Below are 27,976 nucleotides of genomic sequence, written 5' to 3'. Positions count from 1 at the left end.
CAGCCTCCCAAAGTGCTGAGATTACAGGTGTGAACTGCTGCACCCGGCCTCAACTTTAATAGACATAGGGCTATTTGGATTTTCTATTTCTTCTTGTGTCCATTTTAATAATTGTCTTCATGGAAATAATTTCATCTCAGTTGTCAACATTTTTGGCATAAAGTTATTTATAATTTTTCTTTATCTCCCTTTTAATGTTTGTAGGACTTGTAGTGATGTCCCATCTGTCACTGCTGATATCCATAAAGTGTGGGGTTTTTTTCTAGCTGGAGATTAAGCAAATTTATTGATGTTTTCAAAGATGCAGCTTTTGGTTTTATTGATTTTTCTCTATTGTTTGAAAATTTCCAATTCCATTGATTCTGCTTTTCCTGGTATTGTTTTCTTCTTACTTTGTCTTTCACTTGCTCTTGTTTTTCTGGTTGCTTATGTTGGGAACTTAGATAATCAGTTTTCAATCTCCCTTCTCTTCTAACACAGCATAAAGCTCTGCATTTCCTGCAAGCACTACTTTAGCTGCATCTAAAACATTTCCAGATATTGTGTTTTCCACATTATTCAGCTCAACATATTTCCAATTTGCTTTTTAATGTCTTCTTTGACCTACAAGTTAGTCATAAAAGTGCTTTTCAATTTCCAAATACTCAGATTTTTCCAGGCATCTTTTTGTTACACACACACACACACACACATATATATATATATTTGAGACAGAGTCTCGCACTGTTGCCCAGGCTGGAGTGCAGTGGCCGGATCTCGGCTCACTGCAAGCTCCGCCTCCCAGGTTCACGCCATTCTCCTGCCTCAGCCTCTGGAGTAGCTCGGACTACAGGCGCCCGCCACCACGCCCAGCTACTTTTTTTGTCCTTTTAGTAGAGACAGGGTTTCACCGTGTTAGCCAGGATGGTCTTGATCTCCTGACCTCGTGATTTACCCGCCTCGGCCTCCCAAAGTGTTGGGATTACAGGCATGAGCCACCGTGCCCGGCCCTTGTTATATATTTTAATTTAGTTCCGTATGTGAAATCATAGTTATTCTCTAGAATTTCAAGCATAAACATACTACCTTAGGATAACATTCTGAGTGAAGGGACATGAAAATGCAGGTTTTAGAAGAAAAAGTAAGAATATAGCTTTCCCTCAGTATATCTGGGAGTGTCCCACAAACACTGCATTTTTAGTCTATGTTTGGTTGAAAAAAATCCATTTTATAAGTGGCTCCTTGCAGTTCAAACTCGTGTTGTTTGAGGACCAGCTGGATTTCCTAACATTAAAAGAAAGTATGTTCCATTTCAAAATGGATAATGGTGGGTACCACATTTTTCTGTATTTGAATTCTATTAAAATCATTGAAGGAGTGATATAATTGTTCTGCTTTAAAGCATTTCAGCTATTTGTTGAAAATTATTTGCATCTGTAAATACTTAAGATGAAAAAATTTAGAAATCAACTTGATAGGTTGATAGATTTTTTCCATGTTCTTTGGGGAGATGTGAACAAAATGTTTGAAGACAACTTAGCTGAATAATGAGTAACAAAGTATCTGGAATTCGGGCATTTTCTTTTTCTTTTAGGATGGGTCAGGCTTGAGCCTATGGGAAAGGAGGTGGCAGGGAGGGAGAGGTAGAAGATGCAGGAGACAGAGGATTGCCCAAGCGGGAGGTCCCTGTGGAAGTGGAATGGGCAGCGTCGCTCACAGGTGGAGGGGCTGGCCTTGGAAGGAGATGGGCTTCTTTCACTGTCCAGGAGGGAGAGAGGAATAGGTGGTGCAGGTGCAGGCTGGACGCTTTGGGGGTGAGAAATCCAGGGAGTTCCTGTTCGAAGGTCCTGGTGAAGTAGAAGGAGAGAGGAGACGGGGGGCCAGGTGTTTGGGGATAATTCAGGTTTTCAGTAGCCCCTGCGGGGCTCAAGGGTGCTGATGGCATGATGCATGCACTATGAAAGGAGACTTTTTGACACTCTTGCGGCCCGTCACAATTGAAGCTGCACTTCTTTAGTGCCTCAGTTGGAGAGCCACTGTCTGTCTTGTCCCAGCGCCCAGCCCAGGGTCTGGTGCTTGGTATTTGTTGAAGGGACGGATTGCTGGACACGTGAGCCCAGCTATCATCAAAGCACAGCCGTAGGAAAGCCAGGTTGGGCCGTCGTGACCAGGCCCAAGACTGCAGTGACCTGCTGCCCGTTTCCCACAGGCGTCCCATTCATCTCTCTCCCAGTGCCTGCTCGGAGTGAGTCGTCACGATGCATGAAACCGTCTACGGCAGTGTGTACACGTCCCAGGGGTTATGGAAGGTGCAGATCGAGGCAGACTCGAGTCCTTGGAAGATTTCCTGACAGTGGGAGGGCACTGTGACCGGGCTTTAAAGAAAGAGCAGGTTTTTGGTGGGGGAGAACAATGTGAATAAAAGCCCAGAGGAAGGACCCACACAGATCCTGCCAATGGAAGCAGGTGGGGCTGTGCCATCCTCTGCTGCAGCAGGATTCTCTGTGCACTCCACTCCCTGCCCCAACCCCACTCTGCAGGAGCCCCAGCACGGCAGCTGCCATTTGCTCAGCATCTTCTAAGAGCAAGGTACCCTGTGGAAACCACCAGATGGAATCCTGACCTCGATTCCAGTTTGCTGGAGGGACGGTCTGCCTTTAGTTATGTTCAGGCCTTCAATGTATTAGATGGGGCCTGCCCACGTTGGGGAGGGCCCTCTGCTTTACGGGGTCTACCAATTCAAATTCAATTCAAATGCTAATCTCATCTAGAGAAACCCTCATGAACCCAAAATAACACCTGAACAAATATCTGGGCACCCTATGGCCTGGTCAACTTGACACATAAAATGAACCATCATGCCCTACGTCCAGTGAGGATGCAGGGGTGATGTGCGCGGGTGGGTCTCACGCAGGGGCACTGACGCAGGCGGGTCTCACAAGCCGGCGAGTCTCAGCAGGGAGGGAGGATGGAAAGGAGGAAGGAACAGGAGGGACAGGAGGCTGCAGCTGGTCACCAGGGAAGGGACTCAGGCCTGGCACTTGCTCACCTGGGCCCCCACTTGAACTGCACGTTCAAAGTCTGCACCCCAGCGGGCTAGCTCCAGTGAGAGCAGGGACTGAGCCTGTCCTGTGACCCTGTGCATGTTTACTACTGTCGTGGGCTGAATGGTGTCCCCTACCCACTCCCCACAATCCATGTTGTTGCAGGACCTCAGAACGTGACTACATTTGGAGATAGGACCTTTACAGAGGTCATTACATTAAAATGGGGCATTAGGGTGGACCCTAACCCAATCTGACTGATGTCCTTGTAAGAAAAGGGGATGTGGACATACAAGGAAATCCCAGAGGCACAGAAGGACAACCAAGTGAGGAGGTCGCAAGCCAAGGAGAGCGGCCCCAGAGGAAACCAGCCCTGTCGACAGCTGGACCTGGGACTTCCAGCATCCAGACTGTGAGAAAATAGATTTCTGTTGCCTAAGCCACCAGTCAGTGGTTTTTTGTGACGGCAGCCTGAGCTGACTAATACAAGTGCATAGTTAGTGCTCAGTGTTTGCTGAAGGTTGAATCAGTAAGTGCTTTCACCCTGGCCCTCAGTTAGCTCAGTGCAATGCAGGGAGGCAAATCTTAAAGGCCCAGAGTAGTCACAGGAACAGAGGGCTGTTCAGGAAGTCTTCCTGGAGAAGATTTCTGGGGGCACACCCAGTGGACACAGGTTGGGGAGGTTCTAGGTAGGGGCTCGCGTGGGCATCAGCCTCGAGCCGGAAAAGACCACCGAGTGCTTTGCGGCTGCTGCATGGTCACCTGCCAGGGAGGGATGGCTGGAGGAGGGCTCAGGAGGCACCTCATGTACCTCTCTAAGGAGTCTGGGCCATGTCCTGAGGGCCGTGGGAGCCTCCAAAAGGAGATTCTCAAGGAATATACCTCTAGTGGCTGCAGATGTATTGGGCAACACCAAGCTGGCACTGCAGGCCTGAGGTAGGAGGCAGCCTAGCCAAGCGGAAGGGGCAGACTGGGTTCCGCACCTGCCTGGGCGAGCCCAGCAAGTGATTCAGCATCTCTGAGCACAAGGTCTACATGTTCTCCAGCAAACCCGAAGTGAAGGGAGGATTCTATCTGATGGTTCCTATAGGGTGCCTTGCTATTAGAAGATGCTGAGCAAACGGCCACTGCCCTGCTGGGGCTCCTGCAGACTGAGGTGGTGGGTAGGAGCCCAGAGAGAATCAAACGAGCTTCCAAGGTACAGGGAGACTGGAATGTGAGAGTGCATTTGTCATTGAAGATCCACTCACTCACTCACTCACTCACTCACCCTGGGAGGGTCTGGGAGACACCTCTGTCCCCCCGACTGAGCAGCACGGTTTTGAGGGGCCCGGGCTCCCTGGAGAGCGCTGTGATCGCTTTTCTCTGTAGGTCAGACTCGCAGGGGGGAACTGTGGTCACTGAGCTGAGAAACATAAATGTAGTGGGTGCCACTGAATGTCAGGGTGCCAGGGGCCAAGTAGCAGCCCTCACCCACCAAAGGCAGGGCAGGCACAGCCACCATAACGGACAGTAGATCCAAGGCAGTGAGGGGGTCTGACTCACGCAGAGCTGTGACACAGGCTAGTTGATCATGGTGTTCCTACAAGGGCAATAGATAGAGAAGCTACTCAATTCTTCCTAGATACGTGCATAAACAGAAACGTTCTGGGTCAAGTGAACAAGTCTAACCTGAATCATAAAAACAAAGGCCATGCCCCTCACTTTCTACACCTGAGCCAGTTGACAGACCCAGCACCCCTAGAGAGAAAGGAAGGCCAGGTCCCCTTGAGGAAGGACCCCAGTACCCTAGCAACATTTTGTACAATGAGTATTTCTGGACTGGGCACAGTGGCTCATGTCTGGAATCCCAGCACTTTGGGAGGCTGAGGTAGGAGTATTGCGTGGGCCCAGGAGTTCAAGGCCAGACTAGGCAACATGGTGAAACCTGTCTCTACTCAAAATAGAAAGATTAGCTGGATGGAGTGGTTGGTGTGTGCCTATAGTCCCAGCTACTTGGGAGGCTAAGGTGGGAGGATCGCTTGAGCCTGGGAGATGGAGGTTGCAGTAAGCCGAGATTATGCCACCTGGACAACAGAGCAAAATCCGGCCTCAACAAAAAAAAGGAAAAAAAAAAATTATCCCAGGGCTTTTTACCAGAGTAACTGCACTGAGGAAAAGGAAATAATCAGACCTTCTGTGGACCCTGCTGGACACTGGCTCTGAACTGACCCTGATTCCAGGAGACCCAAAATGTCATCATGGTTCACCAGTCAGAGTCAGGGCTTACGGAGGTCAGGTGATCGATGGAATTTGAGGTCAGGTCCATCTCATAGTGGGCCCAGCAGGCCCCTGACCCATCCTGTGGTTATTTTCCCAATTCCAAATGCAAACGTGGAATAGTCTGACCCAGCAGCTGGCAGAATCCCCATACTGGTTTCCTGACCTGTGGAATGAGGGCTATTACAGTGGAAAAGACCAAGTGGAGGCCACTACAACTGCCTCTACCTGGGAAAATAGTAAACGGAAAGGAATACTGCATTCCTGGCGGGACTGCCGAGATGAGTGCCACCATTAAAGGATCTGAAGGAGGCAGGGGTGGTGACTCCCACCACAGCCTCATTCATTCAACTTACCTATTTGCCTGTGCAGAGACTAGATGGATCTTAGAAAGTGACAGTGGATTATCATAAATTCAACCAGGCGGTAACTCCAATTGCAGCTGCTTTACCAGAAAGGGTTTCACTGCTTGAGCAAATGAACACATCTCCTTCAGGCAGCTACTGATCTGGCAAGTGTTCTTGTCTGACACCTATTAGTAAAGACCATTGGCAGCGGTATGCTTTCATTTGGCAGGGTCAGTAATACACCCTCACAGCCCTACCTCAGGGACACAGCTACCCTCCCATCTACATCATGATTAAGTTCACAAGGATCCTGGTTATCTTCCTCTTCCACCAGGTATCACACGAACCCACGCTGATGACATGAGGCTGACTGAACCTAGTGAGCAGGAAGTAGCAATGCAGTAGACCTACTAGTCAGGCATGTGTGTGTCTGGGGGTGGGAAGGAAATCCAACTAAAATTCAGGCGCCTTCTACCTCAGTGAGATTTCTAGTGGTCCAGTTGTGTGGGGGGCATGTCAAGATGGCACTTCTAAGGTGAAGGATAAATTGTTAATTCAGGCCCCTCCTATAACCAAAAAAGAGGCACAACGCCTAGTGGACCTCTTTGGATTTTGGAGACAACATAGTCCTCATCTGGGGGTATTAACCCTTTTACCAAGTAACCAAAAAAGCTGCTGGCTCTGAGTGGGGCCCAGAGAAGGAGGAGGCTCTACAGCAGGCTCTCTGCCACTCGGGCCATAAGACCCAACAGATCCAGTGGTGCTGAGGTGTCAGCGGCACACAGGGATGCTGCATGGAGCCCGTGGCAGGCCCCACAGGTAAATCACAGCACAGGCTCTTGGAATTTGGGAGCAGGGCTCCACCACCTTCCACATATGCCTGCTCTCCTTTTGAGAAACAGCTCTTGGCCTACAGCTGGGCCTCAGCACAGATAGAACACTTAACCAGGGGCCATTAAGTCACCATGTGACCTGAGCTGCCCATCATGACCTGGGTGTTATCTGACCCACCAAGCCACAAAGTTGTGCATGCACAGCAGCGCTCCATCATCAACTGGAAGTGGTATATATGTGACTGGGTCTGAGCAGACCCTGAAGGCACAGATTACACGAAGAAGTGGCCCAAATGCCCACGGTCCCCACTCCTGCTACCTTGCCCTCTCTCCCAGAGAGAGAAGTGTTGAAGTCTGCATGATGGCTTCAGAAGAATTCCCTGTGATCAGTTGTCAGAAGAGGGGACTTGGACCTGGTTCTCAGATGGTTCTGCATGATTCGCAGGCACCACCTGAAATGGGACAGCTGCAGCGTGACAGCCCCTTTCTGTGACACCCGTGAAGGAGAGTGGTGAAGAGAAATCTTCCCAGTGGGCAGAACTTCAGGCAATGCACCTGGTTGTGCACTGTGCCTGGAATGAGAGATGGCCAGATGTGTGATTATCTACCAATTCATGAGCTGTGGCCAAAGGTCTGGCTGGGTGGCCAAGGACTTGGAAGGAACATGACTGAAAAGTTGGTGACAAGGAAGTCTTAGGAAGAGATATGTGGGGAGATCTTTCTGAGTGGGGAAAAAAAAATGTGAAGACATTTTTCCATGAGAATGCCCACCAAAAGATGACCTTAGCCAAGCAGAATTTTAAAAAATCTGGTGGAGAGAATAGCCCATTGTGGGAATGCCAGGCAGCCTGTTTTCCCAGCCACTCCTGTCACTGTCCAATGGGCTCATGAACAAAGTGGCCATGGTGGCAGTGATGGAGGCTGTGCATGGACTCAGCAACATGGAATTCCACCCACCAAGGCTGCCTGACTACCACCAAGCATCCAGTAGGCCAGGAGCAGACACCAACATCGAGCCCCAATATGGCACCACTTCCCAGGATGATTGACCAGCTACCTGGTAGCAAGCAGATGACAACGACTGCTCCCATCAGAGAAGAAATAGCATTTTGTCTTTACTGAAACAGACACTCTGGGTACAACTGCCTTCCCTACATGAAACGCAGCAGAAGGAAGTCACAAATACCAGTTACAACCACATGACCAGTCTTATGATGAATATGTTTGTGGGTGCATTTCTATATAGCATAGCAAGTATCTTCATTTTCTTTTCTAGATTATTCCTTTACCATGCAACATAAGGTGTACTGACTTTATAGTATTTTAAGTATGATTAATTTTACATCACAATACTTAAGTCATAGGTTATCAAGGAGAGGAATAAACACTTAAGGACTCTACTTCCTCTTTGGGCGAAGGGGTTAGTGCCTTTTCAGTTGTACTCGGGATATGTGTATCATTCAGGCAGAATTACGACTTTGTTATTGTCTTCATTTGAAGAAGTATGGTTTATGGAGACAGGTATGAGTGCCAAGTTGACAAAGGGTGGACTTGTGATGGTTAATTTTATGTGTCAACATGACTGGGCCATAGAATGCCCAGATATCTGGTTACACATTATTTCTGTGTGTTGGTGAGAGTGTTTCCATAACAGTTTGGCATCTGGACCGAATAACGCAGACGGTCCACCCCAGGGTGGGTGGGCATCATCCCATCTGCTGAGGGCTGGAAAAGAACAAAGCAGAGGAACGTTAAATGCTGTCTCTGCCTGCTGCTTGAACTGAAACATCTGCCCATGGACTGGGACTTACACCACTGGCTCTCCTGGTTCTCTGCCTTTGGACCCAAATTAGAATTTACACCACTGTTTTCCTGGTCCTCCGTTTGCAGACAGCAGATTGTGGGACTTTAGTCTACATGGTTTGTGAGCCAATTCCTTATTTTACATATATTCCTATTGATTTCTCTGGAGAAATCACTCTCTTAATGGTGTTTCTTGTCATTTTTTATGAAGTCCATCTCAGAGGCTTTTGTAACATACTTAAAAAATTTTGGCCGGGCGCGGTGGCTCAAACCTGTAATCCTAGCACTTTGGGAGGCCGAGGCAGGTGGATCACGAGGTCAGAAGATCGAGACCATCCTGGCTAATATGGTGAAACGCTGTCTCTACTAAAAATACAAAAAATTGGCCGGGCGTGGTGGCGGGCGCCTGTAGTCCCAGCTACTCGGGAGGCTGAGGTAGGAGAATGGCGTGAACCCGGGAGGCGGAGCTTGAAGTAAGCCGAGATCGCACCACTGCACTCCAGCCTGGGCGACAGAGCAAGACTCCATCTCTAAAAAAAAAAAAAAAAAAAAAAAAAATTCCCTATAAAAAATAGAGTCATGAGACTCTATTTTCTTTAAGTTTTAGCATTTTGCTAAATGTCATTTAGCATTTTGTCAGATCTACAACCCATTTAGGAATTTATATTTTCATATGGTGTAAGGGAAGGGTCACTTATCCTTGTTTCCAGCCCCCAACATTCAGTGGTCCCAGTGTGATTTGTTGAAACGACTACCTTCCCCTTTGCCTGCCACCCCATGCTTTGCTGTGCTACCTTTTAAAACATATTGTGCCCACATATATGTCTGTTTCTGGACACTATTCTGTAGTCTACTTATCTACTGGGTGCTAGTAAAATATTCTTTTAACTAAACTTGCTTTTAATAGTTTTGATATTTACTAGAGCAACTTCTCCACTTGGTTCTTCATTCAGAATATCTTGGCTATTCTTGGTTTTGTTATTGCATTTCATTATACACTTTAGAATTTATTTAAAAAATGTATTTCCTAACTATCTGTTGCTAGTATGTAGAAATTCAATGAACCTTTGTATATTAAACTTGTATCCAGCAACCTTACTGTATTCATTTATTCATTCTAACAATTTATGCAGACTTTTTTTTGCATTAGCTATATAAAAAATCCTACTGTCTTAGTTCTTTTCCCATGATTACCCCTCCATCTCCCTTTTCCCCCCTGTATTTCATTGACTATTTCACCTTTCCAGCATAAGGATAAATGTAAGCAGTGAATTGTGATTGACTTTTGCCTTGTTCTTAATAGCAAAAAGAAAATCTTCAACATTTCTTCAACCGGTCCAATGTTTCCTGTAGGGGTTCTTGTAGGTATTCTTCAGAATAAGAAAGTTCTCTTCTACTCCAAATTTGCTAAGTTTATTTTTACTATCACAATTGAATGTTGAATTTTATTACACTTTTTTCCTGTACTGGTTGATCATGATTTTGTTTTATTAATATGGTGGTTTTCTAATTGAGTTTAACTTCTTTTTAATTTTTGAATTTATTTTTTAAAGATGTGATCTCACTATCTTGCCCAGGCTGGTCTTGTACTCCCGGGCTCAAGTGATCCTCCCACCATTGCCTCCGGAGCAGCTGATACTACAGGCATGTACCACTATGCCCAGCTACTCACTTTTAAAAAATGTTGTATCAATCTTACATCCTTAAAGTATATAGTTTGCTAATATCATGTTTAGGGTCTTTGGATTTATGTTCATGCATGAGGTTGGGTTTTCCATGCTTTAAAAGTTATTGGGTTCATGGTTCAATATGTCTACTAAGGCTAACCTTAACTGCATTGTTCAAATATTTAATATACTTAGATATTATTTTTGCCTAGCCCTTACTAAGAGAAATTTATTAAAAATTTCCACTGTGATTGTGGATTTCTCTACTTTTCCTTAGTTCTGTCCATTCTTGCTTAACATACTTTAAGGCTACGCTCCATACTGATATAATCTCCCTTATCTTGCTCTCTATCCCTTTCTGAAACTACATCTTCATATAATCTCCCTTATCTTGCTCTCTATCCCTTTCTGAAACTACATCTTCCCTGAGACTTTTTCTTTTTTCCTGTCTGAAGAATACCCTTTAGTGTTTCTATTAGTGAAAGTCTGCTGGCAATGATTCACTAGAGTTTATCTAAAATATCTTTATTCCCTTTTCATTTTTCGTTTTTTTTTCTTCTTGCGAGGGGGCAGGGCAGGGATATAGAATTCTAGGTTGGCAATTATTTACTTTCAACCCTTCAAAGATAGCATTCTATTTCCTTCTGGCTTACATATTTCTGTTGATAAGTCAGCTGTTAGTCTAATATTTACTCCTTTGAAGGTAATCTGTGTTATTTCTTGTGTAAGTTAACTATTGCTGTATAACAAACTATCCCAAAACTCAAGGGCTGACAATAAGAACATCTGTCAGTTCCCGCGAAGCAAGAACACAGATGCAGCTTAGCTGGTTTCTCCAGCTCTGGTCTTGCATAAGGATGTGGTCATCTCAAGGGCTGGCTGGGCAGGGTCTGGCCTCCGGGACCACTCAGGTGGCTGTTCCTCATAAGATGGTAGCTGGAGGCCTCCCTCAATTCCTTGCCACTGAGCATCTCACAACATGGCAGCTGACTTCATTAAAGTGAGCAAGTGAGAGGGCGAGAGTGCTAGTAAGATGGAAGTTCCAGTTTTTAAAAGTATAATCATACAAGACATCCATTACTCCCACCATATTCTATTAGAGGCAATTTAGTAGGTCCAGCCCATGCTCCATAGGAGGGGATCGCAGAAGGCATGAGGTAAAATCATAGAAGTCATCTCAGAAGTTGCTGTCCCCATTTTCCAAGCTGCTTTACAGATTAAATATTTGTCACTGATTTTCAGAGGTTTTACAATGTGTTGTTTTCTTTATCCTTCTTGGAGTTCACTGGGATTCTTGAATCTGTGGCTTGATGTCTGTCTCAGTTTTGGAAGATTCTTAGCTAGCATCTCTCCAAAATTGCTTCTGCCCCATTGTGACATGTGAAACAAATCTTTGTGGTGCATGCCTTATCCTCCATTACAAAGGACATTAGGTATATTTGCTGTGTTTCAAACAAACTGGCAAACAAGGTTCCCACCATTTATTAGTTTGCCAGGGATGCCGTACAAAGTACCACACACTGAGCAGCTTAAACAGCAGAAATGTATTCTCTCTTCTGAGGCCTCGCTGCCGGGCTTATAGATTACTGTCTTTTCCCTGTGTCTTCTCACGGTCTTCCCTCTGTATCTGTGTCCAAACTTCCTCTTTTTATAAAAGAACAGCAGTTATACTGCATTAGGGTCCACCTTAATGACTTTAACTTAGTTCTTTAAAAACCTTGGCTCCAAATATGGTCACATTCTGAGGGTAGGACTTCATTATATGAATTTTTGGGGGACACAATTTAGCCCATAACACCCACCAAAATGTCCTTTTGCTTGTAAACATGTTTCCCTTCAAATGCACTACAGAATGTCTCTAGAAGAGGTGAAAATCATGTTACTACTCAAAAACCTGCCAGAATCGTAAATGTGTGCCCTGTTGGGATAAGCGTATGTTGTTTGTGAGAGGTGGTGTGTGTTGAGATAAAACATAGTTACTTTACCCAAAGGCATAAATCCCTGCTATACTCATAAGCTGTAAATAACTCCCTTAACCCATGATGTAACGGAGGAGGTTAGTGTGGGCGTAACCAGTCAGACCAATGCAACTGTGAGCTTATAGGGTAAGAAGCGCACTAAGTGCTCAGATACCCGGTCGATGCCCAGCCTGTCAGAGCACGTGGAGATCGAGCGAGCGCTGACCACCTGAGTCTCTTTAGCGTGCACTGAGCTGGCTGAGAGAGCACTGCATGCCAACCGCATACTGACTCCAGCCCTTATGCGGACTGGGATGAGAAGTTTCTAAGTGGTGGTCACCAGACACGCTGGCGGGGGCAAGAAACCTGCAAGTGAGACTAAGGCAAAAAGAGAGAAAAAGACTGACCAGCCTCGGGAAATGGTGCCCCTCTCTTCTGCTTACTCCCAGTTACTGCTTGGCTTATTGAAGGAACTAAATGAATCACCTGTCTGGGCTGTGATGCCCATGTGAATTTTCTCTCAATACTGTTTTCTTGGTAACATTCAAACCCCAAGGTTTGGTGATGACTTTCGGGTATTATGACTAAAAACTAAAGTACCCGTTTTTTTCTCTCTTCTTAGACCCTAAATAGGGATATCAGAACCTTTCACTGTATCCTAGATGTCTTTTACTCTATCATCTATATTTTTCATCATTTGATCTCTTAGCGATCCCTTCCGGATGTTTCCAACTGGCCTATTTTCCTTCCATTTGCTATTTATCTTTTTTGTGGCTCAACTCATCCACTGATTTCTTAATTTTGGTTATATTTTTCCGGTTCAGTAATTTTCATTTGGTCCCCCTGTTACAGTGTGTCCCTTCTTTTGCTGACATTTCCAGTATTGTCCTTGGTCTCTTTAAACATATTGAATAAAGTCTTTAGAAATTCCTGCCTGAAGACTCCACTATCAGGAGCCCCTCTAGGTTTGTTTCTATTTGTTATCGTTTCTTTTGACTTTCATATCGTGTTGTCTTGTCACCTATTTTTGAGACAATATGTATGAAAAATTATGCAAATAGTGTAAGACCAAGGGTTGGTGCCGTTTTCCTGAGATTTCTGTTGCTAGATGCCTGGGTGAGCAGTACTCCAGGATGTAGTATATCATTGACATCACACGTCATAGCACACAAGGGGAACTTGAGTTCAGTTTCTGGGGTGGAAATGTTTGGAAACCGAGTGTGGTCTCTGGGAGTAACTACTTCTGGTTCACTGTGACTCTTCTGACTCAGCCCACTGGGTTCCTGCCTGTAGCAATGGAGGTTCACCAGTACAGCATCCCACCGTCTTGGCTCCCAGGATTCTTACAAGCACTCCTTGGCCTCTCAGCTGCTCTGCCTCCTCCTCTGAAATGAAAAATACTCTCAGAGGAAACAGCAACCCAAATACACTTATCTTCCTGGGCCTCTTTTCACTCCCAGACCCTGGCCCTGTAATTTCTCACTGTGTCTTGCTAGCTCCCAGGTGCCTTTAAGCAGCAGCTGAAACTATTCTGACCTGTGTTTCAGTTGCCTTCAGAGAGGTTTGGTCAGAACTACATAGTCAATCACCACTAGATTTGGAAGTGCCTTTTCTTTTCTAATATGATTACTTCTCTGAGACAAATCTTCTTTAACCCTTTATCTTCCTTCCTTGACCTCCCACAGTATGCAACCTAAAACAAAGATAAGACTTTATGCCCTAAGATGTTCACTGCAGCATTTCTAACGATGAGAAGCCGAAAGTAAAGTGTCTAACAAGAACGGAATGGTAGCCGGGCGCAGTGGCTCACACCTGTAGACCCAGCTACTCAGGAAGTTGAAGTGGGAGGATCAGTTGAGCCCAGGAGTTCAAGGCTGCAGGGAACCAAGGCTGTAGCATTAAATTTCAGCCTGTGTGATAGAGCAAGACCCCCTCCCCACCCAATACATAAATATATAAAAAAGAGAAGGGGATGCTCAAGTCCACTACGGTACATTTTTGTGATAAAGCCATTAGAATTTTTTGAGGGGTCTCTAACATATTGAGGAGCCTCATGCTCTTATGTCGAGAGCAAGTTTAGACTGTGGGTCACACGCTGACAGCAGACCTCCTTCACTAGTCTTTCTACAGCCTCACCCTCATCTCATTGATTTCCATGGCTTCATATCATCTATACATAAAACCAATGATTCCAAGTATCTATTTCCAGTGCTGATCTGTCTTCTGAGCCCTAGTTTATAGGTTCAACTACTTTTAAAATCATCACCACTTGGATGTCTCAAAAGCATCTCAAACTTCATTTGCCCAGAATGGAATTCTGGATTCTCTTTGCTACAAATAAAACATACACAAGAACTAATCTTCACACTGAACTTTTCCACCCCCAGTGAATGGACAATCAACCACCTAGCTGCTCAACAGATCTTACGAGCTACTCTTGTTGCCTTCACGCACCCCACCCTCAACTACTCCTACGGATCCTCCCTCAGACACATAGTTCCAACTCAAGTCTTTCTCTCCATTTCCACTGCCACCATGCTTGTCTGGATCACTGTCATCAACAGCCCCAGACGCAATTTCTCCACTTTCATTCTTTCTCCTCCCCATTTTCCACACAGCAGCAAGAGTAGTCATTTAAAATTGCAAGCGTAATCTTCATACTCCTCTGCTAAAATTGGCTCAATACCCTCCCGATGTACTTCAAGCAAAATTCAAACTCCTCCCATGGCCTTGAAGACCCTTGCATGATCTGATTCCTGCTGACCCCTCTGATCTGGTCTTATGATGTTCTCCCTGGGCCACCAGGCGCTGGGCCCAATGGCCACCCTCCTGGTTCCTGACCAGGTGAAGCTTTTCCAATCTTGGGGCTTCTGCACTTGCTGCTCCCTCTTCCGGGACACTTCTCTGATTCTTTGCACAGCTGGCACGTTTTCAACCTTCTGGCTTTTGCTCAAAAAGAACACCCCAGTTACCATCAACTTGCCTATTTTCTTCATGGCACTTACTACAATAGCAATGCTCTTGTTTTATGTATTTGTTCACTTATTAATAACTTTCTGTCACCCTCACCAGAAGATAATCTTTATGAGAGCAGAGGCCATGTTTGTCTTGTTCACTGTTGTATCCCCAGTGCATGGTGCAGTCCTTGAGGGGGAAACTTAGGCTCAGAGTGGTTAAGCAACTTACTCAAGGCCACACAGCTGGCAAGTGAAGTTGAGATTTGAACTTGGGTTTTTCTAATTGCAAGCCTATGTTCTTCCCATAGCACTCTCCTTGCTTTACATCTGATACGGTTTGGATTTGTGTCCCTGCCCAATTTTCAAGTCCAACTGTAATCCCCAATGCTGAAGGGGGTCCTGATGGAAGGTGACTGGATCACATGGGTGGATTTCACCCTTGCGGTCGGTTCTCATGATAATGAGTTCTCACAAGATCTGGTTGTTTAAAAGTGTGTAGCACCCCATCACCACCCTCACTCTCTTCCTCCTGCTCCAGCCGCGTAAGACGTCCTGCTTCCCCTTCTGCCATGATCTTAAGTTTCCTGAGGCCTCCCCAGCCATACTTCCTGTATAGCCTGCAGAGCCATGAGTCTATTACACCTCTTTTCTTTATAAATTACCCAGTCTCAGGGAGTTCTGTATAGCAATGCGAGAACACACTAATACAACATCCAAAGCCACAGTCCAGGCATTTCTGCTATATTAGTTTTCCACGATTCTGGGAAAAGAAGCTATCTATTTTTTCTCATTCTCTTCCAATTAACTATCCCAATTAATCACTAAGCATTAACTGCTGTTTGACCTTGGGCATAACTTCTCTGTGACTCAACCTCCTCATTCATATAATGGGATTAATGCCAGGATTAAGCACTTTACACACAGTCACTTGCTTGTTCTCTCATGTGCTCTGATAAGGCAGGTGGTATTATAAGCTGCATTTTCAGTGGGGCTGGAAATGAGAAAATGGAGACACCCAGAGCTTATGGAACCTGCCCATGGTTAAGCAGGAGAAAGAGCAGGGACTGGAACCCAGAATTCTAGCTTCAGAGCTGATATTCTTGGCCAATACACTTTACAAAGTGGTAGAAAAATTAAATCCATATGATAAAAATTACCTAAGCCCTTGCTTCAGTGATATGAAATAAGCATAGAAATTTGTGAGTAAATGAATAATGTATATGATGTTGTTTAAACAAAAAGAAACATTTAATATGTTTCTAATTTAAGCAAGAATAAATAATTACAGAAAACTATGAAAATTAATTTCCACTGACAGGAATGTCTCTGATTGAGATGAGGAGAGTCTGAGGGATGAGTTAATACCATAACCACTATGTTTACGGCAAAAGCTTAAAAATTCACGTATATTGTGGATAGTAAATCAAATTCATATTGTGAAATATCACATAATATGTGACCTCAAAATATAAATAAATACATAAAGTGTGTAGGGAAGAGGAAAACAGATATTGTGTCATACAAACACAAGAAAAAAATCTGAATTTTGAAAAGAAGGTTTTTAATTGATTGTATGTGAACAAGCCAATACAGCTGAAATGATCAGAACCTCGGACAGCACCGAGAGGGCAGTTTCCTTGTTGTCCCCCCGCTGCCCTACAGGCTAGGTTTTACATTAGGTCTTAAATGTTAAGGTTCTTCCTCAACTTTTCTGCATTTAAAAATTCTGCCTCAATTCTACTGCTTCACATGTGAAGCACTTATGTGTAGAACTTACTGATGATGAAAGATTTTTTAAAAAGTTTTCTTTATGCAAAGACTGGCATTTTTGTTCTAACATCTTTGTTTATTTATTCAATGACAGAAATTAAAGGACAGTAAAAAAATCATTTTAAGGCCAGGCGCAGTGGCTCATGCCTGTAATCCCAGCATTTTGGGAGGCCGAGGAGGGCGGATCATGAGGTTAGGAGTTTGAGACCAGCCTGGAAACATGGTTAAACCCTGTCTTTACTAAAAATACAAAAATTAGCCAGGCATGATGGTGCATGCCTATTATCCCAGCTACTCAGGAGGCTGAGGAGGAAGAACCGCTTGAACCTGGGAAGCAGAGGCTGCAGTGAACCAAGATCGTGCCACTGCACTCCAGCTTGGGCGACAGAGCAACACTCTGCCTTGAAAAAAAATATCATTTAAATAACATTTAAATGTCATGTATTATCAGGGCAGCACATGAATGACTTCAAAAGAGAATGGATATAAGATGCACAATAAAAACATTAATTTTTGATTTAAAGATGTACTAATTGGTAGCCCAAATCATCTCAATCATTTTTTCTATATCCTACTTTGCAAAGGACATGTTTTAGCAGTTTCCAAAGCCCTGTGCTTAGATTGTGAAGTTACTGAACCACAACAAAAAAATGCATTTCAATGTTAGCTCCTAAAAACAAAAACAAAAACAGAACCACAAAACCAGGACGTTGCGTTAGTGCCTTCTCGCATTGCTATACAGAACTCCCTGAGACTGGATAATTTATAAAGAAAAGAAGTTTAATTGGCTCATGGCTCTGCAGGCTATACAGGAAGCATGGCTCGGGAGGCCTCAGGAAACTTAGGATCATGACAGAAGAGGAAGCAGGCATGTCTTATAAGGCTGGGGCAGGAGGACAATGAACAAATATTAATAAATCCTAACAGTTTAGTAAGTTGGCCCTTGAAATCTATGGGGTATTGGTTCTAGGACCCCCCCACTTGGATGCCAAAATCTATGGATGCTCAAGTCTCTGATATGAACCTTCATGGTATTTGCATATAACCTACCTGCATTTTCCCACATACTTTAAATCATCTCCAGATTACTTGTAACACCTAATAAAATGTAAATGCTATGGACATAGTTGTCACCCTGTATTTTAAAATCTGTATTGTTTTTTGTTGTTGTACTACTATTTTATTTTTCCTGAGTATTTTCAATCCCTAGTTGGTTCAATCTGGGGATACAGAACCTGTGGATACAGACAGCTGACTGTTTTAAGACTGCAAAAATAAGTATTTTTGAAATCTTCACATTCATTGTTAAAGTATTAAAAAATAATCACTCTGCAAATACTCGGACTCAGTATCAAGCTGAGGAGCCTTCCCCTCTATCTTTTAAAGTGAAGCCAGCTAAAAGCTTTGTCAGCTTGCTCTTGAAAACAATAATATGGTCACAAAACTTGCTGTGACCATTCTGTCTCTTTACAAATTCTGTAAGGCTGGCCTGCTTTTTTCTTCCTTCTAAATGACTGATTGAGGTGGTGATTAATCCTCTATAGCATGTAAAACAAGGTTCTCAGGAGCTCCGAGTCCACGATAGAGGACAGGGAAGCTGTTGTGCTCAAGAATTAATCCATCCAAGGGAATCAAAGGCAGCCACAATGCAGTCATCAGCATGTTTTCACTATGCAAGCCCCACACTTCCTACTTAGAAAACACATAACCATTACCCCATTCTGTATTCTCACAAGGCTCCCTTTTATTTATTTGTGTTTGTTATTATATAGCTCATACCGACAAGTTTGTGTGATTCCACTGGTGTGCACACATCCATTGAGACAGGAAAAAAAGAAGTGTCTATTGCAAACTTGTTAAAAGGGAAAAGGGACTCCCACTGTTTTTTCCCTTTGGCCAGCCTTCTATTTAGAGGACGAGCTTTAACTCTTTATGTCCCAGAAGAGAATGACTCCTTTGTGTAATTTTACTTTCACAATGGCTTCTTTACTGATGGAAAGTCATAAACGAGAGAAAAATGTTATTCCTAGATTGCTGCAATCCTAGAAGCTGATGTGTCTTCAGAGTTACACGGAGTACATTAGATAGCACATGGGAAAACTTTTATTTCATTCTCAACATGCTTAAGCTATTTTTACAAATCAGTTAAAAGTATGCCTACACAAAGCTTAGAAGCACTTTATTTGGTAGCAATCAGTATTTTTGTAAAAACTTTTGGACAGGTCTTTATTGTTTTTATTTTGGAAGGTTCAACACGAATTGTGCAAAATCTCTGGATATATTGTTTGGTGATGTGGCTGTTGAAGAAGATAATATGTTTTAAGCATTCACAACGTGACCTCCCCCTAGAGCTTTTGTGGATAATATGAATGATCTGGATTCAGTGAGTTCAGTGGTCATTTAATCCACTCCTACCTCTCATACAGCAGATAGACAGATAGATGAACAGACAGACAGATAACTAGATGTCAAATAAACTCCTGCTCCCTAAAAGTACTTTTGTAATTCCAGTGAAGACATGGCTAAAACTGAGTGGCACCTTCATGAGACTGGTGCTTTTTAAATCAAAGGAGACAGAAAGGTACCTTTAATGCCATGGCGCTGCACCAGAGCAGAACATCAGCTATTCCTCCCCCATGACAGAGGCATGAAGCCGGGGAAGACACAGGCATTCACCTTGACACAGAATGGGGCCTGGGATGTCGACTTCTGGGACAAACTGGAATAAGAAGAGTTAAGAGCCCACATGTTCTCTCACCAACCTCGCTCCCTGCCACATGCCAAAGGGACAGGGCTCAGTGACAAGACAGCCCAGTACCTAAAATGAAGAGGGAGGGTTCTTGAATTAATTAACTGGAAATGAGTCTTGTCAATGTTTTGGAAAGGCAGAGGGGTGAAAAGAGATTGGTAGAATTAATCACAGTGAGAAACTACTTCAACTGCCTGCCAGAGCTCAGAAACCCCAGCGAGAAGAGGAATATAAAGAATGATGCTGAGTTGCCATCTAAAGGGACAAACACGGTCCAAGGCAACGTCCAAGTTTTGTCAAAGAAGGGTTGTGCCCTCCAAGAGACTGGTTTATTATCTGCTGTCACAGTAAGGACATATGTTCTTTAAATGCATGTTCTATCCAGGGGGACAGAGGCAAACCACACAGTTACATTAATGCAAAGAAACAAGAGAACGCTCCGTTACTTCCACTTCTAGCTTATACACATTAAACTCCACTACCTAAAAAATTCGTAAGTTCCCGAATTTGTACTTATAAATCTTCAAACACTTGCGATTTCACACACTGCAGAAGATGAAAAATCCATGAAACATACTCCAAAAATTCAGGTATCTGGATGCAGTTCATTCACTAAGAAGAAAAAAGAAAGAAATGCAGATATAACAAATCTATTCACAAAATTCATCAGACAAAGGGGAAAAAACCCCAGAACTTTGGTCAGTGATCACAAATAACTTAAAGAAACCTGAAACAATTCATGCAATAGTATTCAAGGAGTTTTGTTTTTTAAACTATAGTGAACATTAACTATCTTTTAAAGAAAATCTAATTCCTATGAGTAACTTACTTTTATACCATGTACACATTTTGATATGCCTTTTATATTTCTCACCCAGAATGAGTTTGAAATTTTATCTGTTTTAAGAAAATGGCAGCATAAAGCCATAACAAAAAAACTGTTTGCAGCTCTCTTTAGGGCTTTCCTCGGTAAACCACTAGAGAGGGCACAATTCTCCTATCCATATTCTTACAAAGAGCCTCGTGCTTGAAGCAACGGGGAAGTGGAAACAGCTTTCTACAAACCAAAGGGAAGGACAGTTCCCTTGAGGGTACTTACTGGGTTAGGGGTGTCTCTAGTAGATTTCAGGATCAGCTTTTCGCCCTTCTTTTCAACTTCAAAACCCACTTTTTTAAGTAGGGATGCATCTGCCAGCCCCTGTTCCTCCATCTTTGCAATCAAATCTTGGTTTTGGCTGTTGTCTTCAGTAAGGTTTCGGATGGCGTATATCACCCACTGGGTCAGAACTGGAGCCAGAGTGAAGGAATGTGACAACATACTTTCCTGTTTGATAACTTCACATAAGAATTATCAGAAAAGGAGTAGAGGAGCACAGAAACACGGAACATCCAGGATCAATTAACAGGTTTTCTTGAGGATGCATTCTCTGAATATGCATCTAAACTGCAAACACATTAAAAAGAGGCAATGCCTGCATATGCACATATACATCCAACATGTGTGTGTGATGTCCAGCCACTGGCACCCAGAGATATTTACTCAGTATTTGCTGAATGAATGAACAAGGAAGCAAAGTCTTAGAATAGCTCAAACTGAAGTTTATGAACCCAAGAACACACACACAGGCAAACGTGTGTGCGTGCACACACACACATTCCTTTGTTGAATAATTATGTTACTGACTCACTAGGGAAAGAATAAGAGGAGCACTAAAGAATCAGTCACAAAGATGTCAGGTTAGAATCAGGAAAATCATCTTGTTTAATGGGAGCCCAGTTAGAAATAAGAATTGTTTCCTAGGAGTCACCATGGAATTTCCCGCATTCAGTATTCTAAAGATGAAGCTGGAAGGCCTTTGAAGGATTTGCTGTGTTTAGTGTGAATACTCAGGCTCCTGAAAGCATCAGGGCTCACTGTGCCCAAGTGCTCACCTGGCACGTTCCGCTTGGCAGGAGACCAGAGACAACCTACGAAGACTGGGATAGCGTTGCCACATTACTGAGTAGGGCATTTGATTGAATCACCAAGAGCCGTGTAAACTTCATGCAAGCATTAAATTGCTATTATATGTAGTTCTAGAAAGGACTGTACAAAAACTACTGCAGGGACCAGTCTTCACTGGTTGGATTCAGGGACATACATAAGAAACTGCCAAGAGAGGCTGCGTCCCTACTGGGCCTGGCACCCTGATCCAGGGGAACAACAAAGAACCTAGGGTGGAATAAACACTTTTCCAAAGAAAGAGGCCTCCCCGCCCCTGAACAGATAAAGGCATCAAGTCCAACAAGTCCTGTCCCCTGATGATTACCAGATGCTTCCCACTCAGGCACTGCCAATGCCAGAACCAGGGCGTCCATGTCCCCACAAGGTATCAAACCCTAGAGCTAACGAGCCAAGTCTTCTGATCTTGTCCTGAACGCCCCTGTGCAACGCTGTGGACCAGTTCTGAGACATTTCCAGCTCCCCCAACACGGCATGGGAACACGGAGAAAACTTTAACATTCATACAGCTGGTGCTCGTTCCTGTAGTATCTGGGAAAGAAAATGAGTCCAACAGTTTCTCTCCCTAGTTCAACAGCCTCAAAAGAAAACAGTAAAAATGACTGTCCAATGAAGTCAGACAACTGAAACATACTAAACACGGGCAGCTGTATGCTCAGGAAGTGTTTTCGGGGCTTTAAAAAGGTTGCTCCATCTTAGTCCCTCCAATACCCACCTGGTGAACTGGCCCAGGGTCCTCTCTGCTTCCCCACTCACAGCACTTAAGCTCCTGGCCTGGGTCTCCCAGCTCCTCCACGGCAGGGGCTGTGGTTGTGTGTTCCTGGGGCCTTGGGCCTCAACATGGAGCCTAGCACAAAGCAAAGGACCAACCAGCATGTGCTGAGTGAATGACCTGCTGGTCTTTGGAGGTTTAGCATCGAAACCACTGGTGGGTATAAATGACTGACCTTTTCCAGATGGCAGAGAAAAGCACTGTCAGTGCCCAGCTGATGCTGCTTCTATAATCAGTCATCTGTCTATGGTGGGGAAAATGTTCTCATTTTGTCATTTATCTGTCATTCTCTTGTGACAAAGTCCAGGTCCTTTATATGGCTGCATTTCTTTTCTGGAGACAGAACCTAACCTATTCAAATATTCAAATGCATAAACCTTAAATTTGAATATCCACCTATTTTCCATGACCACTGAACCCCCACTTTGTGCCAGAATAGAGAATAAAGATAATGAGCCCCGGTATCAAGCACTTACAACATATTCGTGAATTTCTCAACAATGAATTATTCGAATTTCACACCCAGGATGTCACTGGCAATATACAAATTCATTTTCTCACTTTTTGTAGGAAAAGGAGGAGTCAGAGATTATAAGGAGAACTGACTCAAGGAGCAAGAAATACATGTATAAGACCGGGGAATTTTTGTTCATGAGTATAACTCCCTAATGGTAAGTGAAAGAAGCATAACAATTCTTTCTGAAACATCCTGGTTATTCACTTAAATATAATTAAAGTAGGAAAGCTGAAATTCCCAATACTGCATTCAGAGCTCCTGAGATCAGAGGGGTGGTTGGCTCAGAAACTGAAGAGTCTGGTGCCAGCACCGTCACTGCCAGCAGCAAACACAGGATGTCTCTGGAGGAAAGGGACTATCAAAGTGCTCCACTCCAGGGCACGTGAGACCCCGCCAGACGGCCCCTACCAACCTCTCCTGCCAGACACCCTCATCTCTCAGGCTCTGGCAATGTCACAATGCTGGCCTCGCCTCTGTCTTTGCACACACAAATCCCTGACCTGGGGTGTGCTTTCCTCACTGCTGCTTCCTTTCTCATGGGGCACACTTAGGCTTCGAGACTCAGCAAAGTATCACAGTCTCCCGGAAGCCTTCCCTGTTTAAGCTACCCTGCGACACCTGCTTAAATTAGGTGCACCTGCTGTCTGTTGCCAACGCAGTCTCTTTTTTTTTTTTTTTTTTTTTTAACAGTTCTCATCACACTGCACTGTACTCATCTGTTTATGAGTCTGTGAGCTCCTCGAGCGCAGGAGTCCCATCTAATTGACTTCGATATCCTAGCACCGAGTCTAGTTCCCAGCACAAGGTGCGTGTTCAATACGTATTTATTGAAATTGTGTCTTGAAAGCCTAGGCTCAAGTGATCCTCTTGCCTCAGCCTCCTGAATAGCTGGGACTACAGCCACCGTGTCTGGCCTTATTGAAATTATGTAAGCTATGACTGTTTGTTTATATTTCTGTATGCCCTAATGCACTGTGAACTCCTCGCCACAAGCCCAGTGGTACTCACTTCTCTGTGCTCTGTCCCTAGCGTGGTGCTGGGAAATGTTTGCTAAATGAACAAATGCAAGCATGCTATCTCTCATTCACCACGTGGGTGGGGCCACGGTGGCACTGCAGCGACCCACAGGCTGTGTTTTTGCCTCCTGCTCTTGGTGTGGTTTCCCAACCTTGGGTTTTTTAGGGTTTGAGAGATTAGATGAAAGTAAACCGATACAAACGCAACCCAGGCAAGGAGGCTGGACTGCGTAAATAAAAGGTCCACGACAACAAAACACCAGAATTCCCATGTGGATGGGATCAAAGAATGGATTTTAATCTGTTCATCTTGGGGTTGGAGGGCAACATTTCTATCACATTTTGTGAAAATACTGTTATCATGGTATTTTAAGAGCAACCCACCCTTAAAGTGTTTGGTAGCTAATTTCTGTAGAATACAAACTTACACAATGCCCGCTTTATATATAAGACAAGTGGAGCACAGAAAGAATGAGACTGAAAAAAAGCCCTCTTGGAAATGAAGGGCTGCCAGGTGTCTCCCTCAAACAGGGGCACCGCTTGCAGCTGGGGTGATAGGTCCTGCTCAGCCCTCTGCAGCCCCAGGCTTCAGGCATACTACCTCAGGAACAAAATATGATAGTCCAGTATTTCACAAGGAGCAGATTCTTGGCATAGCCACTGACCTGACAACCTAATGGAAGAAGCACTGAAGCCCAAAGCAGAAAAGGCATTTTTGTCTTCTTCCAAAATTAGTATCAAAGTGCAAAAAGATGTAAGTCAAGGAAGTGTGAAAGGCTGAGAAGAAATAGGGCCACAAGACCACTCTGGAATCAACTCCCTTTCAGGGCCTTGAAAATCAGAAATAACAACCATGCCAATAATAGTAAACCTCAACACTTTTCATTTAAATATACATTTAATACTCTTACGTATTTTAAGTGAAATTCATCTTTCCTTCCGGTTTAAGGAGGACTTCATGAAGGTAGAACCCCTATGCATTCTTCTTAGGCAGACGTGAAGTTTGCTCCACTGCCCCCTCTAAGTGAGCACCAACATTTTGGGGTTTGTGTTGTCTATCTGTAAATCAAATACTACACAAACCTCCTCTAATCTGTTCCTATTTTCAGTGAGAACATTTTAGCACTGCTGTCTTGGGTTCTAGACTTAATCATAATCACAAAATCAATTTTTCATAGTTGTTTCTTTCATGAAATTTGAGTTGAAAATAAAAACACTGTAAAATACAGCCCTAGGAAGCGTGTCTGGTCCACAGTCCTGGCTCATGAATATGCATGCCACTCGTTAGAGTGCAGCCTGTGCAGACCTAGACAGTCTGAAGTGTCACGAGAGAGATTAAAGCAAGTCTCAGTTAATATTCACATCGCCCTCTTGTTCCCTCTCTAAAGGGACAGAGAGAAAGAAAGAGTAGGGGAGAAAATTAAACATCTTCTAAAGTCTCTAATCCTACCAACATCTGAAGTGCTTTATTGTATGCTTAGCTTTAGAAAGAGAGCTTCTAACGTTTCCATAGCTACTACAAATAGAAGGCATGAGCCTGTTTGTTGCAAAACTGCCTTGAAAGAACCCTGCAATCAGCACTAGAGCGGGACTTGATGGTGCTGGCCAGCTCTTCAGCAGGGGACTCTGGGGTCTTGACCCAGGCCACCAAGACCACAGCGTCAGTAAAGCACCTTGTACTGCTGAATGGCCGAGGCAGCACTGCACTGGGCCTCAGCTGGTTCAACACACGGCCCAACACTAAACTGGGTGGTCTTGTACCAGCAAGGGGATAAGATATTAGCAGGGGAGAAGAACATAGGCTGGGAAACAGCATGATACAGAAAAACAATCCATGGTAAGGGTCTTAATGACCAGCAGATTGATGTGCCAAGCTCACTTTTAAAGTACGGTCGGGTAAGCTGAAATGTTAAAACTGGAATTATCTGATGAGACAGATTCCATCAAGCTAAACTATTCTTCCAGCTATCAAAATCAGTGCTACTTAAAGTCCTGTACATCACTAAATGTAGACTCCAGGGCGACAGGAACTCTGTTCTGGTCACTGCTCTGTCGGTGTTTAGAAGACTGCTAAGAACAGGGGTCAGCAAATGATGGCCTGTGCTTTTTATGACGGCAAACTAAAAACAGTTTTAATATATTTAGATGACTGGAAAAAAATCTGAAGAATACTGATTTCTGACACATGAAAATTATTTGAAATTCAAATGTCAGTATCCGTAAATAAACTTCTACAGCACACAGCCACGCCCATCACTTGCCTGTGTCAGCGGCTGCTGTCACACTGCAAGGGCAGGGTGAAGGAGCTGCCAAGAGATAGCACGGCCTGCAGAGCCAAAATATTTACTATGTGGCCCTTCACAGAAAAGGTGTGCCAACTTCCGGCCTAGAACATGGGAAGCACCAATGAATATTTGTTGAATTAATAAATAAACAGGCCAGGCGCAGTGGCTCACGCCTGTAATCCCAACACTTTGGGAGGCTGAGGTGGGTGGATCATGAGGTCAGGAGTTTGAGACCAGCATGGCCAACATGGTGAAACCCCATTTCTATTAAAAATACAAAAAAATCAGCTGGGCATGGTGGTGAGCCGCCTGCAGTCCCAGCTACTCGGGAGGCTGAGGCAGGAGAATCGCTTAAACCCGGGAGGCAGAGGTTGCAGTGAGCCGAGACTGTGCCACTGCACTCCAGCCTAGCTGACAGAGCAAGATTCTGTCTCAAAAATAAGTAAATAAATAAACCAACCTTAAAAAGTACTGGCATTGAAAAAATATGCATTATGTAAATTAAAATGATTTAAATGTGTTAAAAGACTTTTCATGATGTTCTGATATATATGGACTTTATTTATAATATCTGTATAACAGATACATATATTATATGTAATATCTGTATTTAGTTTTTGCATCCAGGATATATATTTTAAAACTCTTTTTAGATAACAAACCCATGAAGGCAAGGGATTTGTATATTGCAGGGCTTTCCAAAGTACACTGTGGAGCAGGGAGGGGCGCACAATTAGAACCTCTCCCAGAGCTGGCCTGCACAGAGCACGGTCAGCATCGGCAAGCCTACTCCACCCAGGCTTTTACAAACCTGTGTAATTATCTGCCCTGTTAGAAAAAGGTTTTCCTAGATGAAGATGCTTCACAAATCCCTTGTCACATCTAAACAAATATCTTCTCGGACCATGGTAAAAATGTAGAGTTTTTTAGAGTGCAAAGTAGTAGTTCAGTTTAAAAACTGTTCTCAAAATGTGTTATATTGCTACAAACCAAAATACTTTAAAATATGCCAATTTCTGTCAGCCAAAGAAGAAAACACGCCAAGAGTGTGGCCCTGAAAAGGCAACCCCCTCACCACATCTCACCCCAGTGCATTCCCAGGGGAGTGTCCTCAATGACCTTGGCCCTGTTCTCTAAGAACTTTCTTACTGAGAGGAAAAAAGACACTTCCCAAAGTGCTGCCCAGGGAGCCCTGGGCTTCCTGGAGTTTCATGGGACTCGTGCTACCCGTTGGGACCACCTCCTTAAAAAGAAGTACTCCCGCTCGCAGGGTGCTGGAGAGTAAGGCAGGGGGCTGGAGAGAGGGAGGGGGCCAGACAAGATGGAGGTCCTGGGGCAGAGATACATCTGAAGATCCCCTTACTTTTGCAAGGGGCCACAAATTTTTCAGAATAAACTCAAATGTCAAGAGATATTTTCATTGCTTTCTAAAGTTCATTTTACTTCCACCTTCATCTGTCATGACTATCTTTTGTTCTCAACTCTCATTTATGTCACTGGTCCCACTGCATACTCTTCTCATTCAGAAAATTAAAGTAGAAGTCTAATTTATGGTGCAGATTCTACACAGGGTCTCCCTGCGTGACGCTGAAAACTATGTGTGCAATACCCGCCACAAACCACCCATTTTGGCTCCCTCTTCCTTCTCTAAATTGTTGGTCTAGCTGGTATCTAATTTCCCTCTGAGTTTTTATATTTTAATACGAGAGAACATCTGTGCTTCAAATGTTTCCATGCAGTGCTGTATGTCCTGTTCTATGTTTTGTAGCCTGTTATGCCTTAATAGCATTTAAAAATAAAAGTTAAAATCATGACTATGTATACCCTCCAATTTGCCAATTAATGGCTAATTGCTAATACTGAAAGTGTTAGAAAAAATACTAGAGAAGGCAGAGAAATAATTGTCAGATTTGTAAATTATAGGTTACAATCTGAAGAATATAGAGTAAGATTTGCATTTAATACACATATAAGAAGGAGCAGTTTCAGTCTTTCCCGAGGGAGAAAGCCATCTCAGT

At 43.9% G+C, this 27,976-nt stretch overlaps 1 protein-coding gene across 1 annotated transcript in view; it reads right to left on the bottom strand.

Moving 5' to 3' along the window:
* Positions 1-18,709: 18,709 nt before the first annotated feature.
* ATXN10 (ataxin 10) overlaps positions 18,710-27,976 on the bottom strand; it is a 187,307-nt gene continuing 178,040 nt past the window's right edge. Inside the window, exons 11-12 of the mRNA XM_010366867.2 lie at positions 20,466-20,653; positions 18,710-19,978 (exon numbers count right to left, since the gene is read on the bottom strand). Coding sequence (XP_010365169.2) covers positions 19,976-19,978; positions 20,466-20,653 — 191 coding nt within the window. The 3' untranslated portion in view covers positions 18,710-19,975. The remainder of the gene's footprint in view (positions 19,979-20,465; positions 20,654-27,976) is intronic.

The sequence above is a fragment of the Rhinopithecus roxellana genome, chromosome 13 (assembly GCF_007565055.1).
Source record: "Rhinopithecus roxellana isolate Shanxi Qingling chromosome 13, ASM756505v1, whole genome shotgun sequence".
NCBI lineage: Eukaryota > Metazoa > Chordata > Mammalia > Primates > Cercopithecidae > Rhinopithecus > Rhinopithecus roxellana.
This window is presented reverse-complemented; position numbering and strand designations above follow the sequence as displayed.